At 42.7% G+C, this 25819-nt stretch overlaps 1 protein-coding gene across 2 annotated transcripts; it reads left to right on the top strand.

The window, feature by feature from the left end:
• Positions 1–8545: 8545 nt before the first annotated feature.
• Positions 8546–24005, top strand: LMO4 (LIM domain only 4; the record flags this gene model as incomplete). 2 transcript variants are annotated; one of them, XM_082052776.1, is made up of 5 exons in its annotated part: positions 8546–9157; positions 11426–11664; positions 18470–18566; positions 18919–19074; positions 23250–24005. In XM_082052776.1, exons 2-5 carry the CDS (start codon positions 11429–11431, stop codon positions 23256–23258), a joined length of 498 nt encoding a protein of 165 aa, XP_081908902.1. In that variant the 5' UTR covers positions 8546–9157; positions 11426–11428. The 2 variants fall into 2 exon arrangements, with proteins under 2 accessions (XP_081908902.1, XP_081908901.1); XM_082052775.1 differs by lacking the exon at positions 23250–24005 and having other exon boundaries at positions 18919–19119.
• Positions 24006–25819: the final 1814 nt, after the last annotated feature.

Below are 25819 nucleotides of genomic sequence, written 5' to 3'. Positions count from 1 at the left end.
GGATTTGCTTTAGATAGGATAACCGACAGAGGGAATTCCAGCCCTCTGTGGGAGCAATATGCAGTATGGAAGTTAAATATTGATTTTATACAGTCCTGTGTGATATGGAGAAGCCTATCGACAAAATAGGTTTAATAATGCCTTGCACTGAGGAGGATAGCCTGAGCAGATTCAGTATGTGGTGACAGGACATTTGGCTACCATACTGGTAATCCCAAAAATACAGAAGACATGACTCCTCACTATTTATTAGATCAAATGAAGAATAATTCTTTAAAATAAAACACTAAATGGGAAGACATTGTTTTTGTTTGTTTCTTGTTGATCTTTAAGAATTGGTGTTTTTAGGAAGACTCAAAATTCCTATTTAAAAAGTTGCAAGCAGATTTGTATAAAGATTGTGATTCCAGAGTTGGGACTTTAAATAGATACCACAAATATTTTTATAAAATCATAGGACTTTACAATACTTACAGTCACCATCCTTAAACGTACGTAGGCAAGTGACTCCAATGTTTTAAAGATGTGGAAGTTCTCCATCTCCTACAACTTTCATGCGAATCCTAAACTTCAGATAGGAGACTGATACTGGAAGGCATAAGCGTTAGAATGTCAAGTCTGATACTCTGCTGCTATGGAGATCTAGTTGGAAGAGTGTGTATTTGCTGGAGCCCTGTAGCCTGTGAGCTCTTCAGATGACCTGACGGACCTCACAGCTGCCAGGATTAATTCTGTTGGGATTACAGGTCTCTCCCATTTCTGCTTTTCTTGATGATGTTCTCTCTGGTGCTCGCTTTTCATAAAGAGCTAGGCTTAGCAGAGGACCAGCCTTATCTGATGGCTCTTTGGAACAAGTGCTGTAACACTTGCCCGTTTATTAGAATTTTTTTTTTTTAAACTGAGTAAATGAAGAATGAATTAGTCCTCAGAATGTCTGCACATGGGTTAAAGTAAAATTCATGCATTTACTCGACTCCTGTTTGTGAGATGTGTCTGGGGTCAGGAAGAGGTTGAAGTTGTTTACTGCCTTCAAGCCCTGGTCTTAGAAGTTAATTCAGAGCTGTGCTGTGAGCAGCTACGCAGAGTAAGTCTTTGGAACAGTGAATTGCTGGTTTGATGTCAAGGTCCTTGAGCCTTAATAATAAAATTAGTTTCATAAGGAAATCCTAGCAGGGACTTTATGATCATGTAAAGTCATTATGCTGGTTTACAGCATAACTTTAAAGATGCCTTGGAATGATCAGAGTTTGTGGGAAGGGATCATATTTTTTATTATTTGTTGGATATCCTGAAGCTGTCATAGCTGCAACACTGCCGCTTGGAATAGCTGCTCTACAGTTCAAAAGAAAAGTTCTGTTGAGGCCTAAGTCAGGCAACTGGGGCATACCTGTCCGGAGAAAGCTCGTTGAATTGAATGGATCCCATGCACTTCCTGATAATTGGCTCCAATTTTGTCGGAGCTGAATGCTTGGGGTAATCAAGGTGTTTTATTGCCATTCCACAACAGCAGATAGAGAGCCTAGGAAGCTTTAGCAGCTCTGCTTTTCACAGTTCTCTGTTGGAGGGTTCAGGGGTGAGCAGTTTTAAAAGTCATGGAAAAGAAAGAAGACATATTTCCCAAACTTCAAGATCCTGTGATCTCAAAGACAGAGGAAACACTAAACTAGTCAAAACCTTTCCTCTCCACCCCCTGCACAGCAGTGCTGGCAAGAACAATGCTGCTCTGCTAATGCTGAGGCAACACCCTCCAATGCAGAAGAAGGGAGACAAGGAACCATTGATTCGGGAGGAGGGCAACACACTACAGACAGGTTCACCCTCCCCAGCCCGCCATCCCTGTGGCACGGAGGAAAGGGGGGCTCTGGATTAGTGGCAGAACAAGCACCGTAGGGCTTTACTTTCCTCCTTTTCTGTGAACTGTGCCTAACTGCTTCTGTGAAAGACAGCACCAGGCCTCATTTTGTTCATAGAAATACAACATCTTTTAAAGCTGTCGTTAATGGATAAACTCTTTTCTGATTGGATGAGCCGCACAATAAATCTCTCCCTGAGCCAAGTGCAATGCAGCTTATTCAGTAACAGTGAAATGAGCCACTGTCACTTTGCTGCACTTGCATACATCAAGCAAAATGCTTCCATCTTCATCAGTCTTTTAGTGAAATAGAAATAAAACAATTGTAACAGAATGGTGTCACTGGATCTGTGGCACCTGCTTTAAAAATAAATCTCTTAGCTTTGTCTTCACTATTACTTTCAATAAATGTCCTAGCATTGCCACAGCATTTATCTAGCAGCAGGAAACCATTATCCTATGACAACAATCTATTCCATTAACATTAGCTCTTAATTGTAAGATTGTTTATAAGACAGCAAAAGCTACTGAATCATAGTAGAATGATAAAAAGAGTTATGGTCATGGAGTATAGTAGTCACTGCAGTTCTGAAAAACAGCTTAAGAAAAGTAGAGGGCTATATTTTTATATGAAAAATAATGTAATATTCTTATGCAAGAAAATGCTTTTAAATAATAGATTACATCAGCAAAGTAACTATTAAAGAGTTAATGTTAAAAATTGTTACTAAGAAGCTCTTGCTTTGATAAATGGTATGACTAAAAAGCTGAATAGAAAGCTTAGAAACTCTTTGCGAAAACAATGCTGTGCCGAGTCAAACAGAGAAATCATAATAACAGAAGCACATTTGTCTGGTGGAGTGAACAGAAGAAATGTTGCAGAATTGAGATATGAAGAACCTCACTGCAGAATAGAAGGAGAACTGTCATTCTGATTGTTTGTCATTATTGTTACATGTCCAGTTAAGTGAACTTAGAGTGACAGTGGTGTCATAACTACTTGCATCTATGTAAATTTCAAATCAAATAGGATAGAGGCGTTTCTGCCAGACACAAGTCACCAGGCTGCTCTTCCTTTTTATTTTTGTAACCTTCCATTTTCTCATACTGTGCTGCTAGCCCTTAAATTAAAAGGACAACTTCAACGGGAGATCCCTGTAATGTGTATGTTTCAGTTCTCAGTCGGCACCTCGCTTACTCTCAACTCTTTGAAACAATGGCTAATGTCAAATTTCCATCAGAAACAGTCACTACAAACATCTACATGTACTAGCTAAAACTATGCCTTCCCATTGATGATGTCTCATACAACCAAATCCTCTGCAGCTCCAGGCTGTGAACTTCCCCTGAAAAACTACAGAGAAAATGGCTCGAGCAAATGTTCCTCCATTGGTTTACTCCAGCCCAAGCCACGTATCATGAAGGTCTTCTCTGTGGATAGGTACAAAATCGGTGGAAAAGATCAGTCACAGTCCTTTCTGTAAATTACAGCATCGTGCAGAGGTGATGGGAACTTCATGAGGATATCAGGCCTACTCCTCCACGGCAATGAGTTACAGTTAATAATTCATTTCCTGGATACACTCGTAACAGGCAGATATTATAATGACATAGGATTTGCTTCTGGACACACACCTTTGAAAAGAATGTCAATGCAATTATCAAGGTATTAGGTGTGGACACCACCATCAAAAAATATTAAACATGCTGTTTATTTACTCAGGCATAATACTGATTTCTTCTGCATATTTAAACTTACTTGGCTAATTAATTAAATAATACGAGCTACAGTTAAGTTTTCATTTTTCATTGTAGTACATTATTCCAGAACATTGTTTTTACTGAATTTTGCACAGGACTGTTTTCAGTAATCATACCAAAGTGCAGCTAAATTCTTCAAAAATGTTCCTTTGACAAAGGAAATTTTTAAAATGGCTACAAGAAAAAATAGTCAGCTCTGAGTAGAAAACATTTAATATGTTTCAATGATTTCTTATCTAAGAGGGAAAAGAAGACAAGTTTACTTTCTCTGCTGAAATTTTTTAAAGTGGATTCTGATTGAGAAGTGGCAATGATCTAACAAAAACATCCTGTCATAAAATAGGAAGTATGTTTAGAAGCATAAATGATGGTGTTATGAACATGTATGTACCTCTGCATTAGGTAAGAGCATTTTGGTCCGTTGAATTAGTCAGATTTTATTTAAAAAAAAAAAATCTTTCTAGTTGATCTTTTTTGTTCTGTAAAGTTAAAGTACTTCAGTGGCTACTTTGATCTATAATTTGGGCCTTCAAACATCACCAAATTGTGCTGTCCCATCCTCTAATCTGACCATTTGTTACGGTGACTAGCGAATAGAGGCAACGTGTTAATGCAAGTTCTATAAAATTAGCTGTGAATTAGCCTTTAAAGGGTAAGTTCCATATGAGTTTATATTTTTAAGTATTTGCCAAAATTGTTTTTTTTCTTGCTAAATGTCGTGACATCTGAATTATAAAAATACTGTATTCATATTAGTGACAAAATATCACTCTACAGATATGTCATCACAAAAATCAGTTGTCAGTATATGTTTAAGGATTTCAAAATAATTTTACCTGATTTGCTTAAAAAGTGCCTTGTTTTATTAGGCTGTGGAATGTAAAGCCCTCTTTCAAAATTCATATAGCATTTCCAATTGTAAGATTGTTTTAGGTAGTGAACTTATTATTACATATGCATATTCTAGTGGCCTCTAGAGACTTTTAATTTAAAACATAAATTACATATAATTTCAAGCTCTGATGTCTTTGACTTTAGTCACAAAACTCACTTTGAGGACTTTCTTCTGCTGATGGCTTGTAGTAATAGATCAGTTCTCCCACCAGGGATGTGCACAGGACAAATTAGTGAACATAATTTTAGCCATATGAGGTCATTACAAATATAGCCTTAGCTCTTCCTAAAGTGGACTTCATTGTTAATACAAATATATATCTATAATTACTGACATTTATATTATTTGGCTCCTGTCCTAAGTTACAGATACAGTGAGGATAAAAGGGTCTTACAAGCCCTTACCTAAGCGAACTGTGCTTACTAATTACCTTCCATGGTTCTGGGTTCCTGTAAATAGTTACTTATGTATTTATAAGCAAGTCAAAATCTATACACATATTTCTAAAGGTGTATTATCTTGCTCTTTAGGGCAAACAGTACAGTCTACCACTTGGAAAAGAACGCCGAGAGTAAAGCCATCCAGGATTCTTCCCAGCTTCTGCCAGGATGCATATTCTCCCATATCACTGGATGTGCAATTTAAATACTTAATCCAGTCACAGTTTTAAATTGTTTGAGGCCCTAAAACAGCAGATCATGTGCGAGTAAAAGGATGCATTACTTTAAAGTAACAAATGGCCGTTGATTTTTCATCACTGTTTCCAAAGAGACTGGGGTCAGAGGGTTTGTTTTAAAAGTCTAATTGTTTGATCAAAAGGTGCAGCTCACAAGACACAAGGACTAGCAAAGTGCAGCATGGAAGATCTTAAGACAAAGCAGCAGCCTCAACATTTCTCTCTAATGAGAAAAGGAAAAGACAGTCAAGGTCCCATAGGAATGCAGCATTTAGGGAGAGAACCAAGACTCCTTTCATGAATGGAGAGATAACCCTGATGAATTCTGGACTACCTGCTATCTTAGGGGCATGTCTAGGTTTAAGAATTATTTGGATCACAGGCTGTAACATTTTCCAGACGTGCAGATTGCAACTCCTAAGCCAGCAATTTTATGCTTTCCTTTCCCTGACTCCAACAGCACCATGATATAAGCAGCCAGATTTTCTTCTGCATTGTGTTTTTTATCTATTCAGCCAAAATTAAGAGTCTTCGAGGATAATGTATGCCAAGTGAATTTAAATCTTGCGGACTCAAATCGACCTAAAGTTGATGGATACATTCATGCCTACTGCTGAAATCTACCAATTACACAGAACTATGTTAACTTACCATAGAAACATCTCATCTAATAGCGCAGATGATGTTGAACTAACTAATTACATTATGGCACATAGACAATGAAAAACATAACGAAGATGACAGCACAGCAACAGCAGATGCTGCACAAAAGAAAAATTAGGAAAATATTGCTCTGCAAAATGCTCTCAGTTAAGGTTTCCTCTGTTAAAATTAATCACAAAAATTAGTGAAGATCAGATTTCAGAAGAAGATATGAACATTGTAATGGCATTTGGAAGACATCATTAAGGCACTTAAAACTCTGCTCCTTGAGAAGGTAATTCCCTTTTTTTGTATCACTATCAGTTTTAAGACTAGTAAACATTTTAGTGCCTATGGCATAGTTTCTTGGTAGAATATCTCTTCCAATAAGGCGAAGTCCTGATGGCTCTTCCAGAGTCTGAATTTGGTAGCTTCCAGCCATTACAGATTTAGATAATTAGACAACTTAGATTTTATTTTAGCTTGGCATTTGCTCTATTCTTGTGCTCTTAGCTGTCAGAGAACTAGAATAACAGTGACTGTTGCTTATCTGTAGGATGCCTCGTTACTTTATACATTTCAAATTGTACCAGATCCTAAATAACAAATCTAAAACTGCTGAGTATGTTTAAATATAATAGGTACATAGAGATTACGTCCAGATGATGTATTTCATAGACCTATGCTAAAAAATACATTCGTTTTAACCATACCACCAGCCTTCTCTCCCCTTTCCCTGTGGAAGTTTTCCACGAGCTTCCAGTCCACTTTACGCACTGACTCTGAACATATCCCAGTCTACGGAGAAAGACAGAAATAGATTTTTCTCCTGCATTTAAATCATACCTCTGGTGCCATTCAAATTTCAATATTTAATTGCTATATAAATAAACCCAAAACATATCTATGATATCCTATGTTTTCTCAAGTACATTTTTCCTAGCTAGACATTTTTTCCTTAAATTTTGACTGGTTACTGGGAGCACGTCTCTGTGGCCCAGCTGAGGCCAGGGATGCAGAAATGAAGGAGGCCCACAGGTGGCGATGTGGTTAAAGCACACCTGGGCTCTGATTCCCGAGACCAGATTTACCAGTCGGCCTGTCAGAGGGAAGTTGGTCTGCATTTTTGTACCGATGCACTTATTTGTAAATAAATACTCTCGGCTAAAGTTTCGTATACCTGTGTGGATACATCCCTTCCACGTTACCCTCCCGCAGGAACAGGTTTAAAATACTTTGTTGTCTGGACAACAGAGAGACGGTGGACGCACACAAACTTGCACATCAGTCACGCTGCCATCACTAAATATTTATTTGACAACAGCAATTAAGCGTGGCCCTCAAGCGGTGCCGGACGTGTCCTGCCCCCTCCTGCGGCACAGCCCGGTGCCGGGCAGCGCGCAGGCAGGGCAGCTGCCCGCGCATCACTGCAGTCGCAGCAGCCTGACCAGCCAGTCCCACCGTCCTCACTGCATTGGCTGCTACTTACGTCAGCAGTCTGGAATCAAGAAACTCGTATTCTGAAGTTTTTCTGTTCTTTCACAGATCGTGGAAATGTAGAATTTTGCTGACTCTTTAGCTGTGGCCGGCTCGATGAGGCACGTTTGCGTGTGCTGTGACAGAGGTGTGCCCTGTGCGGAGACAATACCAGGCAAGAACCTATTCTGGCAGTTGGGCAAATCCCTGACACTTACAGGAATAACTGTTCACGGGGATAACACACACTAATTATGCCAAGTTTATAGATACTTTTATTATTTCAAGATCTTTATTAGCTATATGGTGCTGCACTTAGGCCTCAAAAATGTGCAATGGGGGGGGGGGTGTTTCAAATTTTAAGTGTCCCTTCTGAATATTACTTCTGATGTGCTATCATCCTTGGGCTTCTTCCTCAGAAATGCAGTTGTCTTCTCAAATGACAAGCCGTGCTGCTAACTGCCAGCCAAATGCGGCAGTTTAACCCTTTTAAACCTTTACGGGGTGCCAATAATAGCGGGCCGTGCCCGGATGCGGGTTCCTGAGCACGGCTCCCCGACAGTTTCACCGGGGGAATCTCTAAAACTCGTCGCCTCGACACGGCCCCCGCAGCCGAGGGGCGAGCCGGGCACGTCCCCTCCCGGCCTCCTCCCTGCCCCGGCACGGGACCCGAGTGCCGGCGCGCCCCGACGACGGGGTGCGCAGCCCCGGGGGCAGGACGAGGCCACAGGCAGCGGGGGGCGCCAGGACGGCGGCCAGCACCGGCACCCAAGGCCGCACCTCCCCTCAGCGCCTCCGCCCCGGCCCGGCGGGGGAAGCGCCCAGCAGCCGGGAAGGGCTCCGAGCGCCGCCGCTCGGGCGGAGCGGCCGGCTCGGGGGCAGGCGGGACGGCCCCTCGCCACCAAGTTTCTCAACTGGTGGCCGGCGGCGGGCGGCGCCCTAACGGCCGCCAGCAGCGCCCTAACGGCCGCGCGCGCGCCTCTCCTCAGCGCCCGGGCGGCGCGGCCACCGCTGCCCACCTGACTCCCTCCTTCCTCTCCATTCCCCTCCTCCTCGCCCCCTCCCGGTCTCTTTTTTTTTTTTCCTCCCCTTTCACTCATTCCTTTGTCTTCTCGGGGATTGGCAGGTTTTATTATTCCGCCTGAACAAGCCGGGGGCGGATTGGCTGCGGCGGGCTGACGGCGGAGCCGAGCCGGAGTGTAGTTGGGATTCTGCTCTGTCAGTAACACATGTGTGAGGGCAGCGGGAGCACACGCACACGGACACACGCGCGCGCGCCCGCGCAGGGACACAGGCACTCCTCACTCACACACACGCAGGCTCGCGCAGGCGGAGGGGCCTCCTCCCGCGTCCTGCCCGCGCCGCCGCCGCAGGATCCCCGGCAGCAGCTCCGCGCCCGGCCCCTCGCAAACTCGCCGGCTCTCGCCCTCTCCTGGGAGGCGCCTCGGCGGGCCGCGGCGGGCTCGGGAGCCGCCACAGCCCAGAGAAGGGGGCGGAGGTGGGGGGGGCGCGGGGGAAGCGGTACAAAGTGAAGCCACATTGCCAAACTTACCCGGCGATTGCAGCAGCGAGCGGCGGCGGCGCCCTGCGTGTGCAGCTCAGCGGCAGGGACCGAGCTCTGCAGCTCCCCTCCAGGGAAGCGGGAGCTGGAGGAAGGACCCAGGCAGACGCCGCTCATAGCAATATCTATATTTTTCCAGCCTGGGCTGCCCCTTACCGGGCGGGGGGCTCCCTCCAGCGCTCCCGAAAGCCAGAGAGTGGGCGAGCGCTGTGTTTCGTTTCTTTGCAAGGAGACCTCCTCCGGCACCCCGAGCGACGTTGCTCCCCGGCCTTTTGCAATATAGAGGGGAAGCAGGTAAGAAGTGCCGGTAATTACCCCTTGTTTTCCAGCGGACGTGCGTGCGGTTCGTGCCCGCGGCCCCGGCCCCGCCGCCGTCCCGCGCTGCCCGCCGCGGCGCAGGGCGCGGAGCGGGGCGCCCGGGCGCGGGGGAGCCGCGGGCCCCGGGCATGGTCGCGGCCCCCGCGTACAAAGCCCGGCGGCGGCCGCCGCTCGGGGCCGCTTCCCTTTCCCCCCTCTCCAGCTGCCGCCGGGAAAGGGCTCTGCCTGCCTCGGCTCCTCTGAATGGAGGGGACGGGGGGGTCGGGGGGGCTGGGGCACCCGCTTCCCCCGTAGTAAACACTATTCTGAAACAGTGGCAGAAAAGATCAAAGTGAGCGCTCTGTTTCTCTCCTCTCCAATTCCCTTCCTGCCCCCCACACAGCCTTTTGTTTCAATCCAGGAGAAATCCGGTGAATCACCTAATTAAAACCGAGACATGAATTAAGCATCCATTTTTGTACTACAAATTGCCAGCTCTCCGCCTGTCCCTCCCTTGGTCTCCATTAAAAAAACACCAGAGACGCTGTTAAAAGGGGGGGGGTTATTTTGCCTCTAGCTTCCAGCTCTGCTTTCTATTTCACCGACTCCTATCCCAGGACCTAAATTGCTTGGCTGTGTAATTACTAGAGTAAGCCTATTTAAGTTAAAAGCTTTTTCCCCCCCAACTCTAAATGAAACTTGATGAGGGCCCGTCCTTAGTTATCAAGGGAGTCACTTTCTGGTCAGTCCTCTTGATTCATCTTTTTAGATTTAATCAGCATTAAGGTATTGCTTGTCCTTAAGAGCTTTAGCTTAATGGGGTTACTGGATGGTTTTCTCAGTGTAACGTTTCCCATTTTATATTTATATGTATTTGCCGTCGACAAAGACGGGCTAAGGTGGTGGCACGGAGTCCTTTTCTTTCTTTTAAGAAATCTGAAGTGATTTAAAGCGTAGGGAAACTGTTTAAAGACTCGGAGCAGGAAATGCAGATTCATTTAGGCTGTAGCTGGAAACTGTAACAAAAGGCAATTCCTTGAACAAATGCATCAGAAATCAATTTACATAAAGGTATATGATGCGTTCGGATAAATGCAATGCTAATGGCTTTTAGAGTGGTTTTCTTTCCAAAGTCTCGGGGTTTTTGTTACAGCTTAATTGGTGCAGTTCTTCTGGTTTATTGTGCGGTCACTGGACATACCTCCAGGTACTCTTTCTGAGGAAATGTGTGTTTAAAATCGGCCTCAGTTCTCCTCCTGCAGCCGAGTTGGGCCAGTGGCAGGAAAGTTCGTCCTCGCTGCTCTGGAGGTATCAGTCTGAAGGTCCTTAGCAGATAGCCAGATGCCTCGGCATGAGCACATACGGCTTACAAAGGACAAAGACAAAACATGCTGCTTAATTGGCAGTAAATAACTTGATCTTTTTATAGTATAAGTGACTAGAGGAACACCGGGAGTTTATTGGGCTCTGGATTGAAGGCAACAAATTAATCGGTTTAGAGTAAGCTTTATGAATTGATTCCTATATTATCTCTCGGTTGTCCTGCTTGCATAAAGCATTTATTAGAAAGTGAAAAATGCCCTTAGTAGCAATTTTGGGGGCGGCCAGCCTAACTCCAGCTGGAGCGGTGCACTTCATTATCCTGCTGCTTTCCTATGGCCAGTAAACTTTTTTTTTTTTTTTGAGTAACAAAGCTTTAGCTTTTAAACTGCTGATCAAGGGCAGATTAGGCAGACAAAAGTTGAGTATGTTTGTGTAGGAAGTTAGCAGGCGTCCTAAAGTTCAATGATCTATTATTCAGGCCAGTGTCCTCTGTCTGGAGTGTTTTCCCTGGGTGTTTTTAATGTCTCCAAAATAAAACAAAAACCATTAAACCCCGAGGTCTGGGGGCCGGTCCCGAGCCCCTCGCTGCCGCCCCGAGCCTGCAGAGTCTCTTCTAGACCGAAAAACCAGTTTCACAACTTTTTTTTTTTTCACTCTTCACACACTTTTTTTTTTTTTCATAACCAAAACAAACCCCGGGACTGTTCCTGACTTGTGAGCTGCAGCTGCACCAGCCCGGAGCGGGAGGGGGGGCCGCACTGCCTCTGCCCCCCACGCCCGCCGGTCCCCGGCAGCTGCGCGGCCGCGGGCAGCCCCGGCCCGGCCGAGCCCCCGCGGGCCCGGGAGCGGCGCTGGCCCCGCCGCGGGCGCAGCGGGAGGCGGGCGGGGTGCGCGGCGCTGCCGGGCCGTCCCTCACCCGCCTCCGCCCCTCTCTCCGCGCAGGCCATGGTGAACCCCGGCGGCAGCTCGCAGCCACCCCCGGTGTCGGCGGGCTCCCTCTCGTGGAAGAGGTGCGCCGGCTGCGGGGGGAAGATCGCCGACCGCTTCCTGCTCTATGCCATGGACAGCTACTGGCACAGCCGCTGCCTCAAGTGCTCCTGCTGCCAGGCCCAGCTGGGGGACATCGGCACCTCCTGCTACACCAAGAGCGGCATGATCCTCTGCAGGAACGACTACATCAGGTGAGGCGCGGCGGCACGCAGCGGCTCGGCTGGCGACGTCCGCTCTCCCCCTTTCTCCCTGTCTTTTTTGCCCTTTTCCCCCTTTCTTTTCTGGCGGGCAGACTGACTGGTGGGTGCCCGTGGTGCGAGGCGGAGGGGTGGGCTGGCTCAGGATCGCTCCTTCGTTGGGAGCGCAGGGCCGTGGGGGCGCGGAGACGGATGTTAGCGCCTAGCCCAGGGCGCAGCTGCGGCTGCCAAGTGGAGGGAAGAGTTGGGGGGGCGGAACGACGACTGTAACTTTAAAGTGGTTTGTCAGCACAAAACAAGTCCTAACTAAAAATAAACAGCAATCAGAGAGGCTAAATTAATCTGCTTTGTTGTAGTGTTGAAGGAGAAGTGTGCATATCTGAACGGTAAATGTTAAAATCGTAGGGCTTAAATAAGGCTGTGGCAGAGGTGCTAAATAATGAAATGCCTGCCTTTAGTATCTGATTAATTATTATATTTACATAAGCACCTTTAAACTCCTTTGAGTGGAAACAGAATGACTCATTCTCTGTTCTCCTTGTGAAAGAGCTGATTAACCGTCAGTTGGAGGGCCACCGATGCTACTTATAGCCAAAACCAATGCTAGAATGTTGTCTTCGCATTGTTAGAGGGAATCTTTGAACCGACATTTTTCTTAACTTCCAGTATAGAGAATGCGAGGCGCAGCAGAGGAGGGATATACTCTTGCCCTTTATTTCTTATCTCTTCCTTTTTTGAAGCTGTTCGTTCTAAATGCCACAGATTTGGGTAGGGGGAACTAAGCCTTATTAATCTCGCATCTGTTGGGGTACAGTAAGATTACGCAGAGTATCCCTTCCAACAAGTTTCCAATATAATTAATAGAAAGAATTCATGAGGTCAGGTACCCGTACGATCTTTTCAGGTGAACTCAAGCTACTTAAACTCATTAATTTAAAAGGAGGCATTTTGAAGGATTACACATTTAATTTGAGTAAATGGTTTGATAGACTGATGCACATGAATGCTTCAAGGAGGTGTTCTATTTCAACATTCAGTAATTAAAAAAAACAACAAAAAAGCCCCATACCCTCCTGGCATAACAGAAATGCTCAGTTAAAACGAATTGTGTTTTGTTTAAATGCTTCTAGTTTCTCATTTACAGTAAATGTCAAGAGTTAACCCAGGTTTTTCTTCTCTCTGGCCCAAAAGTTCCACTGTTTTTCTTCCTTTCTGAAAAAAAAAAAGGCTACAAAATGTTACAAGTTTGCTTGTACTGGTAAAACTTGACTTGTGTCAAGGAGCACAGGACTGTACTGAATGTGTGCATATGCACGGAGACTTCCTTAGTCTAAAAGGACGGAGTTAAAACTTGGTGACTCTGATAGCGCAGCTTGTGTCCTGATACATGGCTGCATCTTTGGTCAGTTAAGCAGATGAAACACATCCCTCAGTATCTTTGATGAATTGGAGCCTTATCTTCGCTAGTTTTGGGGATATTTTTAGAAATAAATGGTAAAAAATCAGCACATGGGGGGCTTTTAATGGCACTTTTTGGTCGTGATCCTAAGCAAGAAGCCTAAGCCTGGCAGAATTGTAATTAAATAGAGCAGAACGGTGTTAGGGTGAGAGTCTCGTTTGAAGTGGAAAAATTGCCACTACTGTTAAGATGCACTGAATAGTACAGATTCATCACTCGACCAACACCATCAAACAAACCCTCATGTCTGATTACTACTAATTAAAAAGAGAAGATGCGTCCACTGTATCCCAGAGGCAAGTTCAGGCAGGCTTATTGCAGTCCTCTGGTTTTGTGTTGCCAAAAATTAATACTCATTTATTTTAACGAGTATTAGGATGCTTTATCAGATGAGGGTTTTGAATTGATCTCCTTGTTCTATCGCCTGACTTCTCTTTAGATCTGTGTAATTTGACTTGCAAAAATAACTCTGACAGATGCTTGCTGAAACTTGAACTGGACACCGTACACTCAAGGTGGGGTAGGACAGCCGGGCCCTGCCAGGGCCCAGTTAACTTGGAGCTTTCCCTCTGGAAACGGACTTTGCCGGCTTCCACGGGGGTGGTGCTGGCATGAGCGAGGCCCTTGCCCTTTTCTTGCTTGAAATGGCCTCGTTTGGTTGTGGATGCGATGCCACCCATTTGGCAGCCAGTCCCTCCGGTTCCCCTTGGCCATCCCGCCCCCCTCTTAATTATTCCGTAGGGCTTTTGCGCAGCACGTTCCCTTCCCCAGGCAAGAGCCACGGGCACAGTTCTCAGCCGGAGATGTGGGAGCACGCAAGGCACGACTAACAAAATGAGAAAGAGGATTGATCAGCCCGGCAGGCGCCAGGTGAAAGGGACTTGACTCCTCCGGGCCAAGACCACGGGGCCATTTATTAATGAGCTTTTTCAACCGTCTGAGGTTGTGTGTGTTTTTCTGTTGTTGTTTGAACAACACAACACTCCCCTTTCCCTCCCTCCCCTCAAAACCCGACAACAAATTAGCCGTAGAGCTACAGCAGCAGCTTTCATGGAAAGCCAAGGTTCCTGGGAAAAGAGAGGGAGGCGAAAATGCCAGTCCCTTCCCTCCCTCCCCACGGCGAGCGGCGCGCTTGCAGGAGGGGAGCGGAGCGCGGCCCTCCCAACCTTAAGATGCCAGATAAAGCAGCAGCGTGGCAGCGAATCCGCACAATTAAAAGCTTTAATTAGTGTCTCCTCCATTTTCTCTTAGTTCTGATAGGTTTTATCTAATGAGATCTGGTCCCTGGCTTAGATCTGCTCGGAATGACGTGTCCGAAATGAATGAGAGCCGCGTCGCAAACAAAACATTTAATTAACAAAATTGGCCTCTAAGAGAGAGCAGGGAGTGGTGGGGAAGGGGGAGAGGGGGGAGGCTGCCCAGGCGCCTCTTAAAGGGGCAGCGCCCGCGGCCCCTCCCCGGGCGCCCGCTCCTCGCAGCGCTGCGTGGGTGCAGCCGCGGGGGGTGCGTGGGGCCGCGCCGGACCCGGCCAAGGGACGCCCACCCGCGGAGTGCGCCGGGTGGGGGGCGGAGAGAGGAGAAGGGGCCGCCAGGCAGAGAGTTCATTTCCCTGGTAATCAGCAGCAAGCTGCTATATTCAGGGAATGCTGTCCCTTTAATTGAACAGGGTAGGTAATTAAATGGCACTTTTCCAATAGGACGTGCTAGGTAAATCTAATAGTTGGTTATTTAATATCACTTTGAAGTCTGCCCACTCAAGCACAATGACAGCACAGGAGCATGTGAACTATTAGCTAGGAAAAAAAAAAAAAAAACAGGATCTCAAAAATTAATTAAATCGCATGCAATTTAGGGGGAACGTTTATCTTGATTTGTCATAACAGAATTAATTCAAGGCCTCCAATTCACTTGGGGGCAGATCTGTTACTCTGAATTAACCAAGCGTAATTTGGCTGTTTTTTTTTTCCTTCCCCTTCCCTAATGCAGCGCTTGCCATTATGCACAGCCCCCCTTTTAAGTATCAATAGCTTCTGGTGCTTTTAAGGTGCTTGGTCTCTAGTTGTTCTGAAGTACCTTTAATGGACTTGGCTCCAGGCGTAATTTCTGTGTTGCCTTTCTTTGTTACATTTAATATAGCTGGTGCAGAATTTACATTAAATCTAGGGAATGTACAGAAACACCAATGGCTTCTGGATCAGTAGGTCTGGATGTGCATTTCTCTTCGGTAGGGCTTGGATATGTATTTGTGAACACAAATGTGCGCTGTGTTGTGTGAGAATCAGAGCAGTCAAATCTATCTCCACAATTTTGGAAACAACTAGAACCTTATTTTGTTAGTATAAGTTGCTAGAGATGTGTTTCTGCTGATACTGAATTTTGAGCAGCACGACGGGAAATTGGGCTGAAAAGATTTCTTGCTGCCTTCATTGCCACTCTAGTGAAAGTTCTGAGAGAGAAAAAAATAGGAGCGTTTGTGGGGGGTGTGGGGAGTGCTGTGTGGAACCACACAGTAGTTAATTTAAGGTGGCTCAGGAAAATGTTGCTAAGTGTAGAAGAGCTGCCTTGTCCGTATAGGGAACCTCTTGATGTTTGTGATTGATTGCATTGCCCAAATGTTGAAATATTAATGACCTTCTTGGACTGAGGACCCAAAGAGGAAACTGAAACCAATTCTGTCATCACAATTAAAGAGTCCCCTGGCTTTAATTAGCCTGACCTGGGGTATCTCTACCCATTGCTGCAGTTAAAGAGAAAAGAGCCCATTAAAGTCCAGTCTGAGACCGATAGCTACTTAATTGAGCACCTAAAGCCTCAAGCCTTTTAAATCAAATACTGTCCTGGACAGTCCCCCTGGTTAGATAATTAGCTCTCCAGCCTCTCAGAAACCATGTGAAACAACTTTTTCAGTAAAGAGTGGTTACTGTGGAAGACTTCCTTTACTGGTAAGGAGGAATAACCTTTTTTTTAGAAGATAAAACCTTTTCACCGTTAATGGTATTACAGAACAAAACCATTCATAACAGTGGAGAAGGAAAAATAAGCTTAATTTTCCTGGTAAATAATACAAAGCAGTGGAAGGTGTTCTGACTTTGCAAGTAATTTTTAGGAAATTGAGCAGCAGATTCAGCTGAAGTGACTTACCAAAAGAGAATTGTTCTGGGAACACGCTTAGGGAAAAACGGAGATGTATGGAAAGCCTCTGGATTAGTTTGACTCCATTTATTAGAATTCACAGACATTCAGGCGCACGGCCACTTCTAGTCAGAGAGAACTGTAGAACAAATGAGCGCTTAACGAAGACAAGTCATGAATGAGCTCAGGGTTCCAAAAGCTGTGTTTGCAGCTGGGTGGTGCAGTTGTAGTGGGGGGTTGCAGGAGCCACCGACCAGGTCCAGATTCTCCTGGACAAGCGACATTGACTGTTCCTCTTTGCCTTTCTGCTTCCACCTTCCACCGCAACACCCTTGTCACCTCCCCCTTAGTCTGTATTTTTGGATCTTGCTCTAGAAATGTGACAGTGCCTTTTGCCTCCTCTTGCAGTGCTTCCCCTGCACCTTTTCTACCTGCCAGCTTCACTACTAGCAACAATGGCAGGAGAAAAATGCATATTGCAAAGCTTTGGAAGTAACCTCGATGCATCATGTAACTACTCAGAGCTGATCGTGATTTAGAAGATGCCCTAATAATGCACCCGTAGTTTCCTGACAGTTCAGTCCCTTTGGCTGGAGGTCCTGGCAATGTATTAGTTCAGCTTTCCCTTTGTAACCACTGTGATTCTGCAAGAACGTGTCAATGTGTCGTGGATCTCAGACTAATTAGTTTTGAAATGGAGTTTTGATTGAACTCTTCAAATCGATGCTGCTGCAAAATTTGTTTCTCAGCTTCCTATTAAAAGCCATCTTAAGGGGCAGTTTTACTACTCTCTCTGTCGTTCAGTCGATACATTTAATAACAACTTACAGGCTATTTTCAATAAAGTGGCGACAGCAAATTAGTAGTTTGAACATGACAAGCCTCCTCTGCGAGCTCAGATTCTGAAAATTCAAAGCAATTATTTTTATACAGAGGCACACTGCAATCATTCAGATTACGGGTATTCTGTTGTAATGCGTCTCCTAGGTTGACACGAACAGAATTTTATGACTTTATTTGGACAGGAAGGAGATGTAAATATTAATATTTATTATGACACCAATACGCTAATTTGTAAATCCTATTACTATGTTTTACATCGTGCAGAAAAGTGGGTCTGTGACCCTGCCAGCTAGTTGAGTTTCTTTTTTTACTGCCAAATGATCCTGGTAGTCTTTATAAATATTTGTGTATATTAGAGGCACGTGCAAAAGCAAATAAAGGTTTTCTAATTCTAGCCTGTAAAAGTAGAACTCAATAATCATTATTGTATTACGTTTTGAATCGATGTGTTGTCCCTTTAAATGGATTTGAAGAATTATGTATATATTTTTCTTCACCACTCTTCTGCCTATCCCCCCTCCCCCCACTGCGTGTGCCCCCCCCAATGGCAGATGTTGTGGTCTCATTTGATTGCATAGGAAAACTGCAGTGATACAGCAAACACCCAGAGAGATATGATGACAAATGGGTCCAGATCCCGGTAAATTACTTTCTGCTCAAATCGAAATTTCATTCAGTTTGTTGCTAGCAGAGATGAAGTAATCTAAATTGTGGACTCAGGAGCAGATAGAGGGAAGTTGGAGCAAGCATTTCATTATCAAGAGAGAGAGAAGGTTAGGATGAAAGAGATGAGCAGAGGCAAATCTAAAGTGTTGACACCATGATTGAAAAGGTTAACCCATACACATTATATATCAACCTGGATAGCAGAGAGTTTCTAATGGAAACTCTGCACTGATGGAGGTTTACTGGAGTTTCAATACACTGAGCATGATGTCTTCTTAGATATACAATCAAATCCTCTTAACCCTTTTGATGACTCATATCTCAAGATATGATTAAAGTACAAAAGAGTTCTTCATATAATTTCAAGGACACAATGCATTTAAACTCTAGTCATGAATTGTATCTTTTTTTACGATGAACTCAGTAATCTGATAAAATGTGTGTAGTACAGAATTGTTTGTGTTTCTAGAGGTGTAAGTCAATATTTCTGATTAAATCCCGTGTAACCACATTCGAGGTAGGGTGAAGCTACCGGTTGTTACACAGAATTATACTGTTTCAAATTATGACACGTAAGCAAGTTGGAAGACGGGGGTCAGAAGTCGAAAAGACTTGTGTAATAAACCATTGCAGTGATGCGCAAAAATGCTTAGAGCCTCCCGTGTATTAAATTATTCATGATCATCACCTCTGTTTCAGGTTATTTGGAAATAGTGGTGCTTGCAGTGCCTGTGGACAGTCCATTCCTGCCAGCGAGCTGGTCATGAGGGCGCAGGGCAACGTCTATCATCTTAAGGTGAGGCCTTTTTTCTACGTATCTTTTTAGTAGCTGATTAGTACTGCCAGGCTTCTTTAGTATAAAATCTGCATCTGCTTATGAATGAAATGCAAAGCACTAACTAGAAAGATGAGTATATATTATAAAGCTTCCCTTAGTGTGTAGCTTTGTTCCCTCGTAATCGGTAGAACTATACGTGAGTTATGTACTGCGTAGTCCCAACAGGTAAGACTGATGCCATATTTGGAGATGTAGAAACCAAGCGGCTCCGTATCTCAACTGCACTCGCAGTCTCTGAAGTGTAATTTTCAAACCTGCAGCATACTTAATTTGTGCTGTAGTTTCACTTGCTGTCTCTTTCTTTTTTCAGTGTTTTACATGCTCTACCTGCCGGAATCGCCTGGTCCCCGGAGATCGGTTTCACTACATCAATGGCAGTTTATTTTGTGAACATGATAGACCTACAGCTCTCATCAATGGCCATTTGAATTCACTTCAGAGTAATCCACTACTGCCAGACCAGAAGGTGAATACTCAACAATTACTAATAAGCTTTATTAGAGCTAAATGAAGATAAATTTCTTTTCATTCTAATAGCGGACATTCCCCACCCCCGCAAAGAGACCTTTAAGTAACTGAACTTAACTTAAATAACTTAGGTGTGGGGGGTATGGGGAGAAAATACTAACTTTTTAACTATGACATATAGGGCGAGTAGGTTTATTTTGGTTTGGGCATGTGCATCTGTACAACTGTTGAACTCCTTGTGTACAAAGCAAAACAGCATGCATTTATATAAACTCTTAACAAAGAGAAGTATTTTATTTTATAATCTTGAAATTAAGGGCTACAAGAGAGCAGGTTTCTGTGGGAGGAAAATTAGATCCTTTAGTATGGAAATACATGTCTTGTGAAGAGAAGGTTCTTGAGCTAAACCAATGTATTTCACTTTAATATTAAGGTTTTAGTGGAGGAAGCATGCTGGGGTCCTCATGCAGAAGTATATTCTTGTCTGTTTTGGATGTCATAACTCAGATTTAAAAACCAAAGTGCCATTTTCTTATCGCTCCATAACACTAATAGCTCAACTCTCTCTGTGGTTGATAGCTCTGGGTTTCTAGCTAAATGAGTAAATAATGACCGTACAAATCATATAGAGAAGAAGGAAAAAAAATTCTGATCAACAGTTGTCCTGTAACTCTGAAACTAGATAGTTTTAGATCTCTTTTAATCTCCTTAATAAGTCCTAAAGCTATGCAAGTGAGTGCATTTTGATAACTGCTGTGCCTAATTTGTAACAATTACTGTCAACCTTGAGTTAAGAGACTGTTCATTCCACCCTGGTCCAGAAAAGAGTGAATGTATGACTCTTGCACATAATTTTATTCACATCATATTTCATACTGATTATGTATTGATGACATTGATTCATTTACTCTTTACAGCGCCACTTGCATGGATATTAAATCTTATTGACCACAGATGAATTTTAATTTCAGATTGGTGATAGATTTTTCCATCAGCTCTGATAGTATATTTGACTTTTTCATCATTAACCCAGGCAATCACACAGCACTGAGTTATTGCAATGAAACAAAAAGTGCACACTTCAGTTGGTAATTCTTTATAGATTTACAATAGGAACTTCATTAATGTCTGTAAGGTTCACAAAAAATAACATTTATCTGCAAATAGGAATTTGGAAGATTAAAAAAACCTGGGACAAACGGTAGGCTGATCTATTCTGTAATGCACAGAATATTTTTTAGTGCCTTTACTTAGTGGAGAGATAGGTCTAAGAAAACACAAACTGATTTTTAATTTCCATGATTTCTTTTGTTGTGTTGCTACATTTCAATATCTGTGTTTGCTTTTTTTTTTTCCTGTGCATAAATTTACTGATTAATTTTAAGTATCCTTTCAACTCTTACACAGTGAATGTAATTACATCAAAATAAAACGTGGGACTTTTTTATTTACTTAATTTGTCAGTCGAGGTGATGACAGAGTTTGAGTACAAAAGTCCTATATAGTTAGGCAGAACAAAGATAATTAAGATTGGAGGAGAATGTGCAGCGTCTTCTCAAGGAAGTACAAATACAGTTAAAGATTCATAGATTTATACTCTTGTGAATTTTAATGAAACAAATCTATAATATAGACTGGCTAGTAGTGAATCTGTTAAATGAATATTTGTAGGTATCCCATTTCAAAATATAGGTAAAACCATTCATCCTGATACACTGCAGTAAAAGGTTTACCATTCCGAGAGAGCGGTTTATCCACTTGTCTTCTACAAATGTAAAGTTTAATGTAACTTCAAATAGGTGTCTAAATTGTCATTTAGTTTTATCAGTTTAGTACTATGCCTTAGCAGAACATAAAAATGATTTAGTTGTAATAAAAGCGGTAGACATGATGAGGAACATAGACCATGGAAAAGTACACTTGGGCTGGGCTTGCGGGGCTTGTGGCTGCAGACACGCGGTAGAAGCGAAATGCCGAGAAAAGAGTGAGAAGGCGTTTGTGCCGGTTCCTGTCACTGGTGTGAACGGCACTGCTGCTGGCAGGCAGGAGGCACATGAGGAGCTACTAGGGAGAGGACTGGGGGAGAGGTTCTAGGCTTGGCGTTGTGGTTGTGTGGTGGTGTTATTGTGGGGGCGGGGGGGTGTGTGTGTTTGTTTTAAAATCATACAATCTCACTATAAAATGGTGTAAGTTCTCCTACCAGTTTTCAAAGGGGAACTGCAGAGCACCCGAACCCCAGGGAACTGAACTATAGTTGAGGTGACAAGTTGATAGTTTTTAGATTTTTCAGGTTTCTGGAGTTTTGGAAGCTACTGGGGCAGGTGCCAGAAGAGTCGTGGTTGGTATGTTGTCAGTTTTTAAGAGTCTGAAGATGGCTACATCAGAGATGTTTTCCAGAAAGCTGTGTGTTTTAGGGCCACTAATTAAGAAGTTCTCTGCTATGGCAGATTTGGCTGTAACAGATACTCTTTATTAAACATTAAAGCTCTATCAGTCTCCAGGTTATTTTACCACTAGAGATTATAGACATAGCAGAATATTCACAGGGTTCTATTATTAAACTAAAGAGATTGAGACACACTCCCAGCATTGAAGTATTTTTGTTGTGTGTGTATGTGAAAGTGACCATTATGAACTCGCTGTTGTCTTAATCCAGTTTATGGGTTTAAAACCCAGCGGTGACTGGTGCAGGCAGAAAGGGTTTCATGCCCGAACTTTGTTTAAAAACTTTCTTTTCTTTTTAAGGAGCCAAATGCTGGCTATTCTGCCTTTTGTCTCCCTGAGGCAGTGCACACATGTAAATTATAACTAACTTCCCATCACTTGCTATGTAGTTTGAAAAAAACCCCTTGTTTTATCTAAAGTCGGTACTGCTGGCCTGCAGTTTGCAAACGCCCCGTGTGTGATGTCCTGTGCGCCGTTTCGTTTGGAGGGACTGTATTGTCAATAATTCTCTCTGCTTTTTTTGGTACCGGTAGTATTCCTGTAGTGTTTCTTGTTTGCAGCGGTATTACCACCTACTGAAAGTGTAGATTTTCCACCGTTTGGCAATGTTAACAGCACAGGCTTGTCTTCAGCTTCTATTCTTTTAAATAAAGAATGAGTTAGATTACGTCTCTCAGAGAAGATCTTAAAAATCCTCTAGTTTACATATCACTCAACAATTCCCTTGTAGTTACATAATTGGTGTTGTCTGTGTCCATAGTAGAAGATATTTGATGCTCATTTATTAAATATGCTTGCTGGCTGCTCCCTAATCTTTGTTCTGGACAGACAAATTACCTTTCTCACACTGAGCTTCAGCTCTGGGGAATTAAACCTCCAAGCCTCTACTACTTTAATTAGCTTGAAAGTGGGGGGTTGCAGTTACTAATAGACCTCGGGCTTTTAGTAACTTAGAGAAAGGGTGAAAAAAGAACTTCCTGGGAAGCGCAACATGTCATTTACAAACCATAAAAATCTAATATATATTATTTCATTTTGGTAATTGCAAACAGATTGTTTTTGAAGACTATGGATGATAATTTCTACATTATCCATGAAAGTTTAGATTTTTATTGAGTTAGACACTTTTAATTATTGCAATTCATTAACACCAGTGTGAAAGCACATGTTTGACTTCATATATTAGAATGTTTATGTAACATTAACTAACACACCAGATGAGGAATTTTAAATGGGGGGGAAAAATCCTGAAATATCTGTATTTAGCTCTTTTGCAATGCAGCATATTAACCTAAGTTGCCTTGGGAGGATATTGGCCGTACTTCTTATTTGCTTTACACACTATTTCTTCCAATTATAAGATTATATACTAGCTTCTTCAAAGGCATGGCATAATGTTGCTTCCCTTTAAAAGGGGCCCAGAAAAACCACCTTATTCACTGTACCTTTTGTTACCAGAAAGTACACGTATTTATTGTTGTCATCTCTTTTTTTTCTCATCTCTTTTTAGTAGTGAAACTGCAGAAAATGTTTGCTTTTTGCTATTTGAAGTTGAAACATTAGCAGTATGAATGGCTAGTGTAGAAAGCTTTAATCAAAAGTCACAGTTGGAAAGTAATCTAATAAAAAAGAGATTAGTGAATAAGAAAAAGACAAAAGCAGTCATGTTGTAGTTTCCTATCTCTATTTTAGTATTCTAGCTAAGATACCCGTTTTTATTTCTTACAGGTCTGCTAAAAGGTCAGAGTATTGCAGAATGCGTGCCTTCATCTCAAATTTTGTTCATCACAGATGGATCCCATGTCTCCAAGTAGACAAGTCACCTTTGTAGCTAGCATCAGTGCCAGCTCCATACCATTGCACCTTCTTTATTCTTGATTGCCCTTCCCACATTTATTGGTGTATTAAAATGACTGAATATGAACATTAAGGACTCCATGAACCCGGGCTAATGGGAGACTGTAGAGAAAATGAAAAAAGATCCACCGGAGGACATCTTGGGGGGGGCGGGTGGGGAAGATGACTAATGAAGCTAATTAAAAGAAGCATTGAAATCTGCTTTCTACCCTCATTAACAATTAGCAGGGCACTGGCCAGTTTGTACCCTGTGTTTTACCTTAACAACATTCTATTTGCTCTTTGTATATTTAAGTGTTGTAAGGAAATGTGTTTCAATCAAACTGAACATGAGATAAAGATGTGGCTTTTGTGATATTCTATCACAAACACTTTTATTGTATCTCTGTAAAATACAATGTATGTATGCATGTACGTGTTTCTGTCCTAATGTTGCTACTTCCCATGGCAAAAAAAAAAAAAAAAAACAAAAAGAAAAAAGGAGAAAAAAAAGGCTCATAGCAGCTGCTGGGTAGAAATTTTCACCTACTTCTAATTTGCTGAATGAAGAAAAATCTTTTATTTGTGATATTTTCAGAGACATTTGCTCTAGTATGGTGTATTTAAATAATAAAAAAGTAAAACAAACACTATTGAATTGAGTATGGGTTTTAGAAGCTTTGCTCTTTTCAATTTTTTTGAAGTCTACCTTCAAAACATTATTGTGAACCTGTATCTTACACAGACGTCACCCTTATTGTCAATTACCTTTACAAGTAGCTGTTTGGTTTGGACATTTTTTTTTGTCTCACGCCAGTAAAGAATTTGTTGAACGACTTACCTGTGTTACTGTTGGCAAAGAAGCAGAGCGCTACTTCAAAATGATCTTTATGTTTCAGTGACATTCTTAATTCTGCTAACAGCAAGTATAATTCATATTGCAGTGACTTATGGTATTCATACATGTACTGAGGTCTCTGTCCAGCTAAGGGTGCGCAAGTGCGGGTGAGTGTGCAAGCATGAGAGCATATGTATATACCATAAGGCGTCAAAGACAAATAAAATAAAACCCAACAAAAGGTCTGTACCTCACACTGAGCGCTAGAATTGAGTTTTCATAAAAAGGAACACAGTAGCTGTTCCGATCGGAGCAATATAAAGTTGTGTTCGCTGTGCTAAGAGACGAACTTTCCAAGAGTGGAAATCTTAAGGAGAGAAAAACACGTTTCCCGGGCTATTTCCGAGAACCAACTGATCTCAAATATGATCTGTTAAAGCAAACAAACACAAACCACTGCCCGCCCCTCCAAGCAACAAAGCCTCCTCTCAGCTTAGAACGGGAGCAGCTTCATTCCGTGGGTTTTTCCCATCAGCTGCTTGGCGGTAGAGCTGTGCACGATAATTCCGAGAAAAAAGTCTGACTTTTCATGCTTGTAGCAAGAATACGAACATGAATCTGCAGCTGTGCTTTGGCTGCCTTCAGTCAGGAACCTGCAAGCACCTGGAATGTGCCTCTGCAGCAATTAATAACAAATCAATAACTACTATTATAGGTGACTAATACATTTGAAATACATCACGAGTATGTTTTCTTTTTGAATTCAATTTTTGAGAAGGGGTTCACTGTTCGACATGCTTGGTTATGGAGTGAGCTTGAGTTACAGTTGTTGTGATGCTGATACACAAAAAGCTGATTTATACATTTGTCTGTCTAAACAACAGAATTTAAAAAAAAATATTATTATTTTCCAGATTCTACTTGTTGACCTCTAGTATGCTGGAGGTCTGCTGAACAACTTCTTTTAGTATCTCGGTGCTTGAGGAAAAAACCAGGGCTGTTACAGAGAAAATAAACTGTTGTACAGTATAAGACAGTTTAGACAAAAGAATACTTGTATAACATATAAAGCAATAAAATGAAGCCACGTATGACTTTTTAATTAAATGCACTTACAAATTTTAAAAGTAATTTTCTAAGCTTTTTGATCTGGCATTAAAGTCTTTAGGTAGTGTCCTGCAAATCGTGCTGCTTCAATATCTTTGAAAAGACACTTGAAGTCATATGAATATGGAATTCAAGTATTAGTGAGACTGCAGACATCTTTTTATATTCTTTCAGTATAAGCACTCAAGGTACAGTGTTTAAATCTACCATGTACAGATTTTCAGTTGTCTAATATAACCTAGACATGCTAAGAAGATAGCTAATAACTTCTAGTAAGTAATGTAGTATAGCATTTAGTGATGTAGAGGTTGAAGTTCATTAACGGCTTTAAATAAACTATTATATGATTCATTTGTAAAGCACAGCTACCTATTTAATAGCTTACTTTAAAAGCATTTCTTAAGTTGCAGACCTATAAGATTACAAATGTCACTCATGTTAGCATAATCCACATGCAAGTGATGAAGTCTTTGCTTTGATGTGCTAAATTGGAGGAGGACTAATGGAGCTATGAATA

The sequence above is a fragment of the Streptopelia decaocto genome (assembly GCF_964273445.1).
Source record: "Streptopelia decaocto genome assembly, chromosome: 5".
Taxonomy (NCBI): domain Eukaryota; kingdom Metazoa; phylum Chordata; class Aves; order Columbiformes; family Columbidae; genus Streptopelia; species Streptopelia decaocto.
Note: the sequence above shows the minus strand (reverse complement) of the source record. Positions and strands in the feature narration are given on the sequence as shown.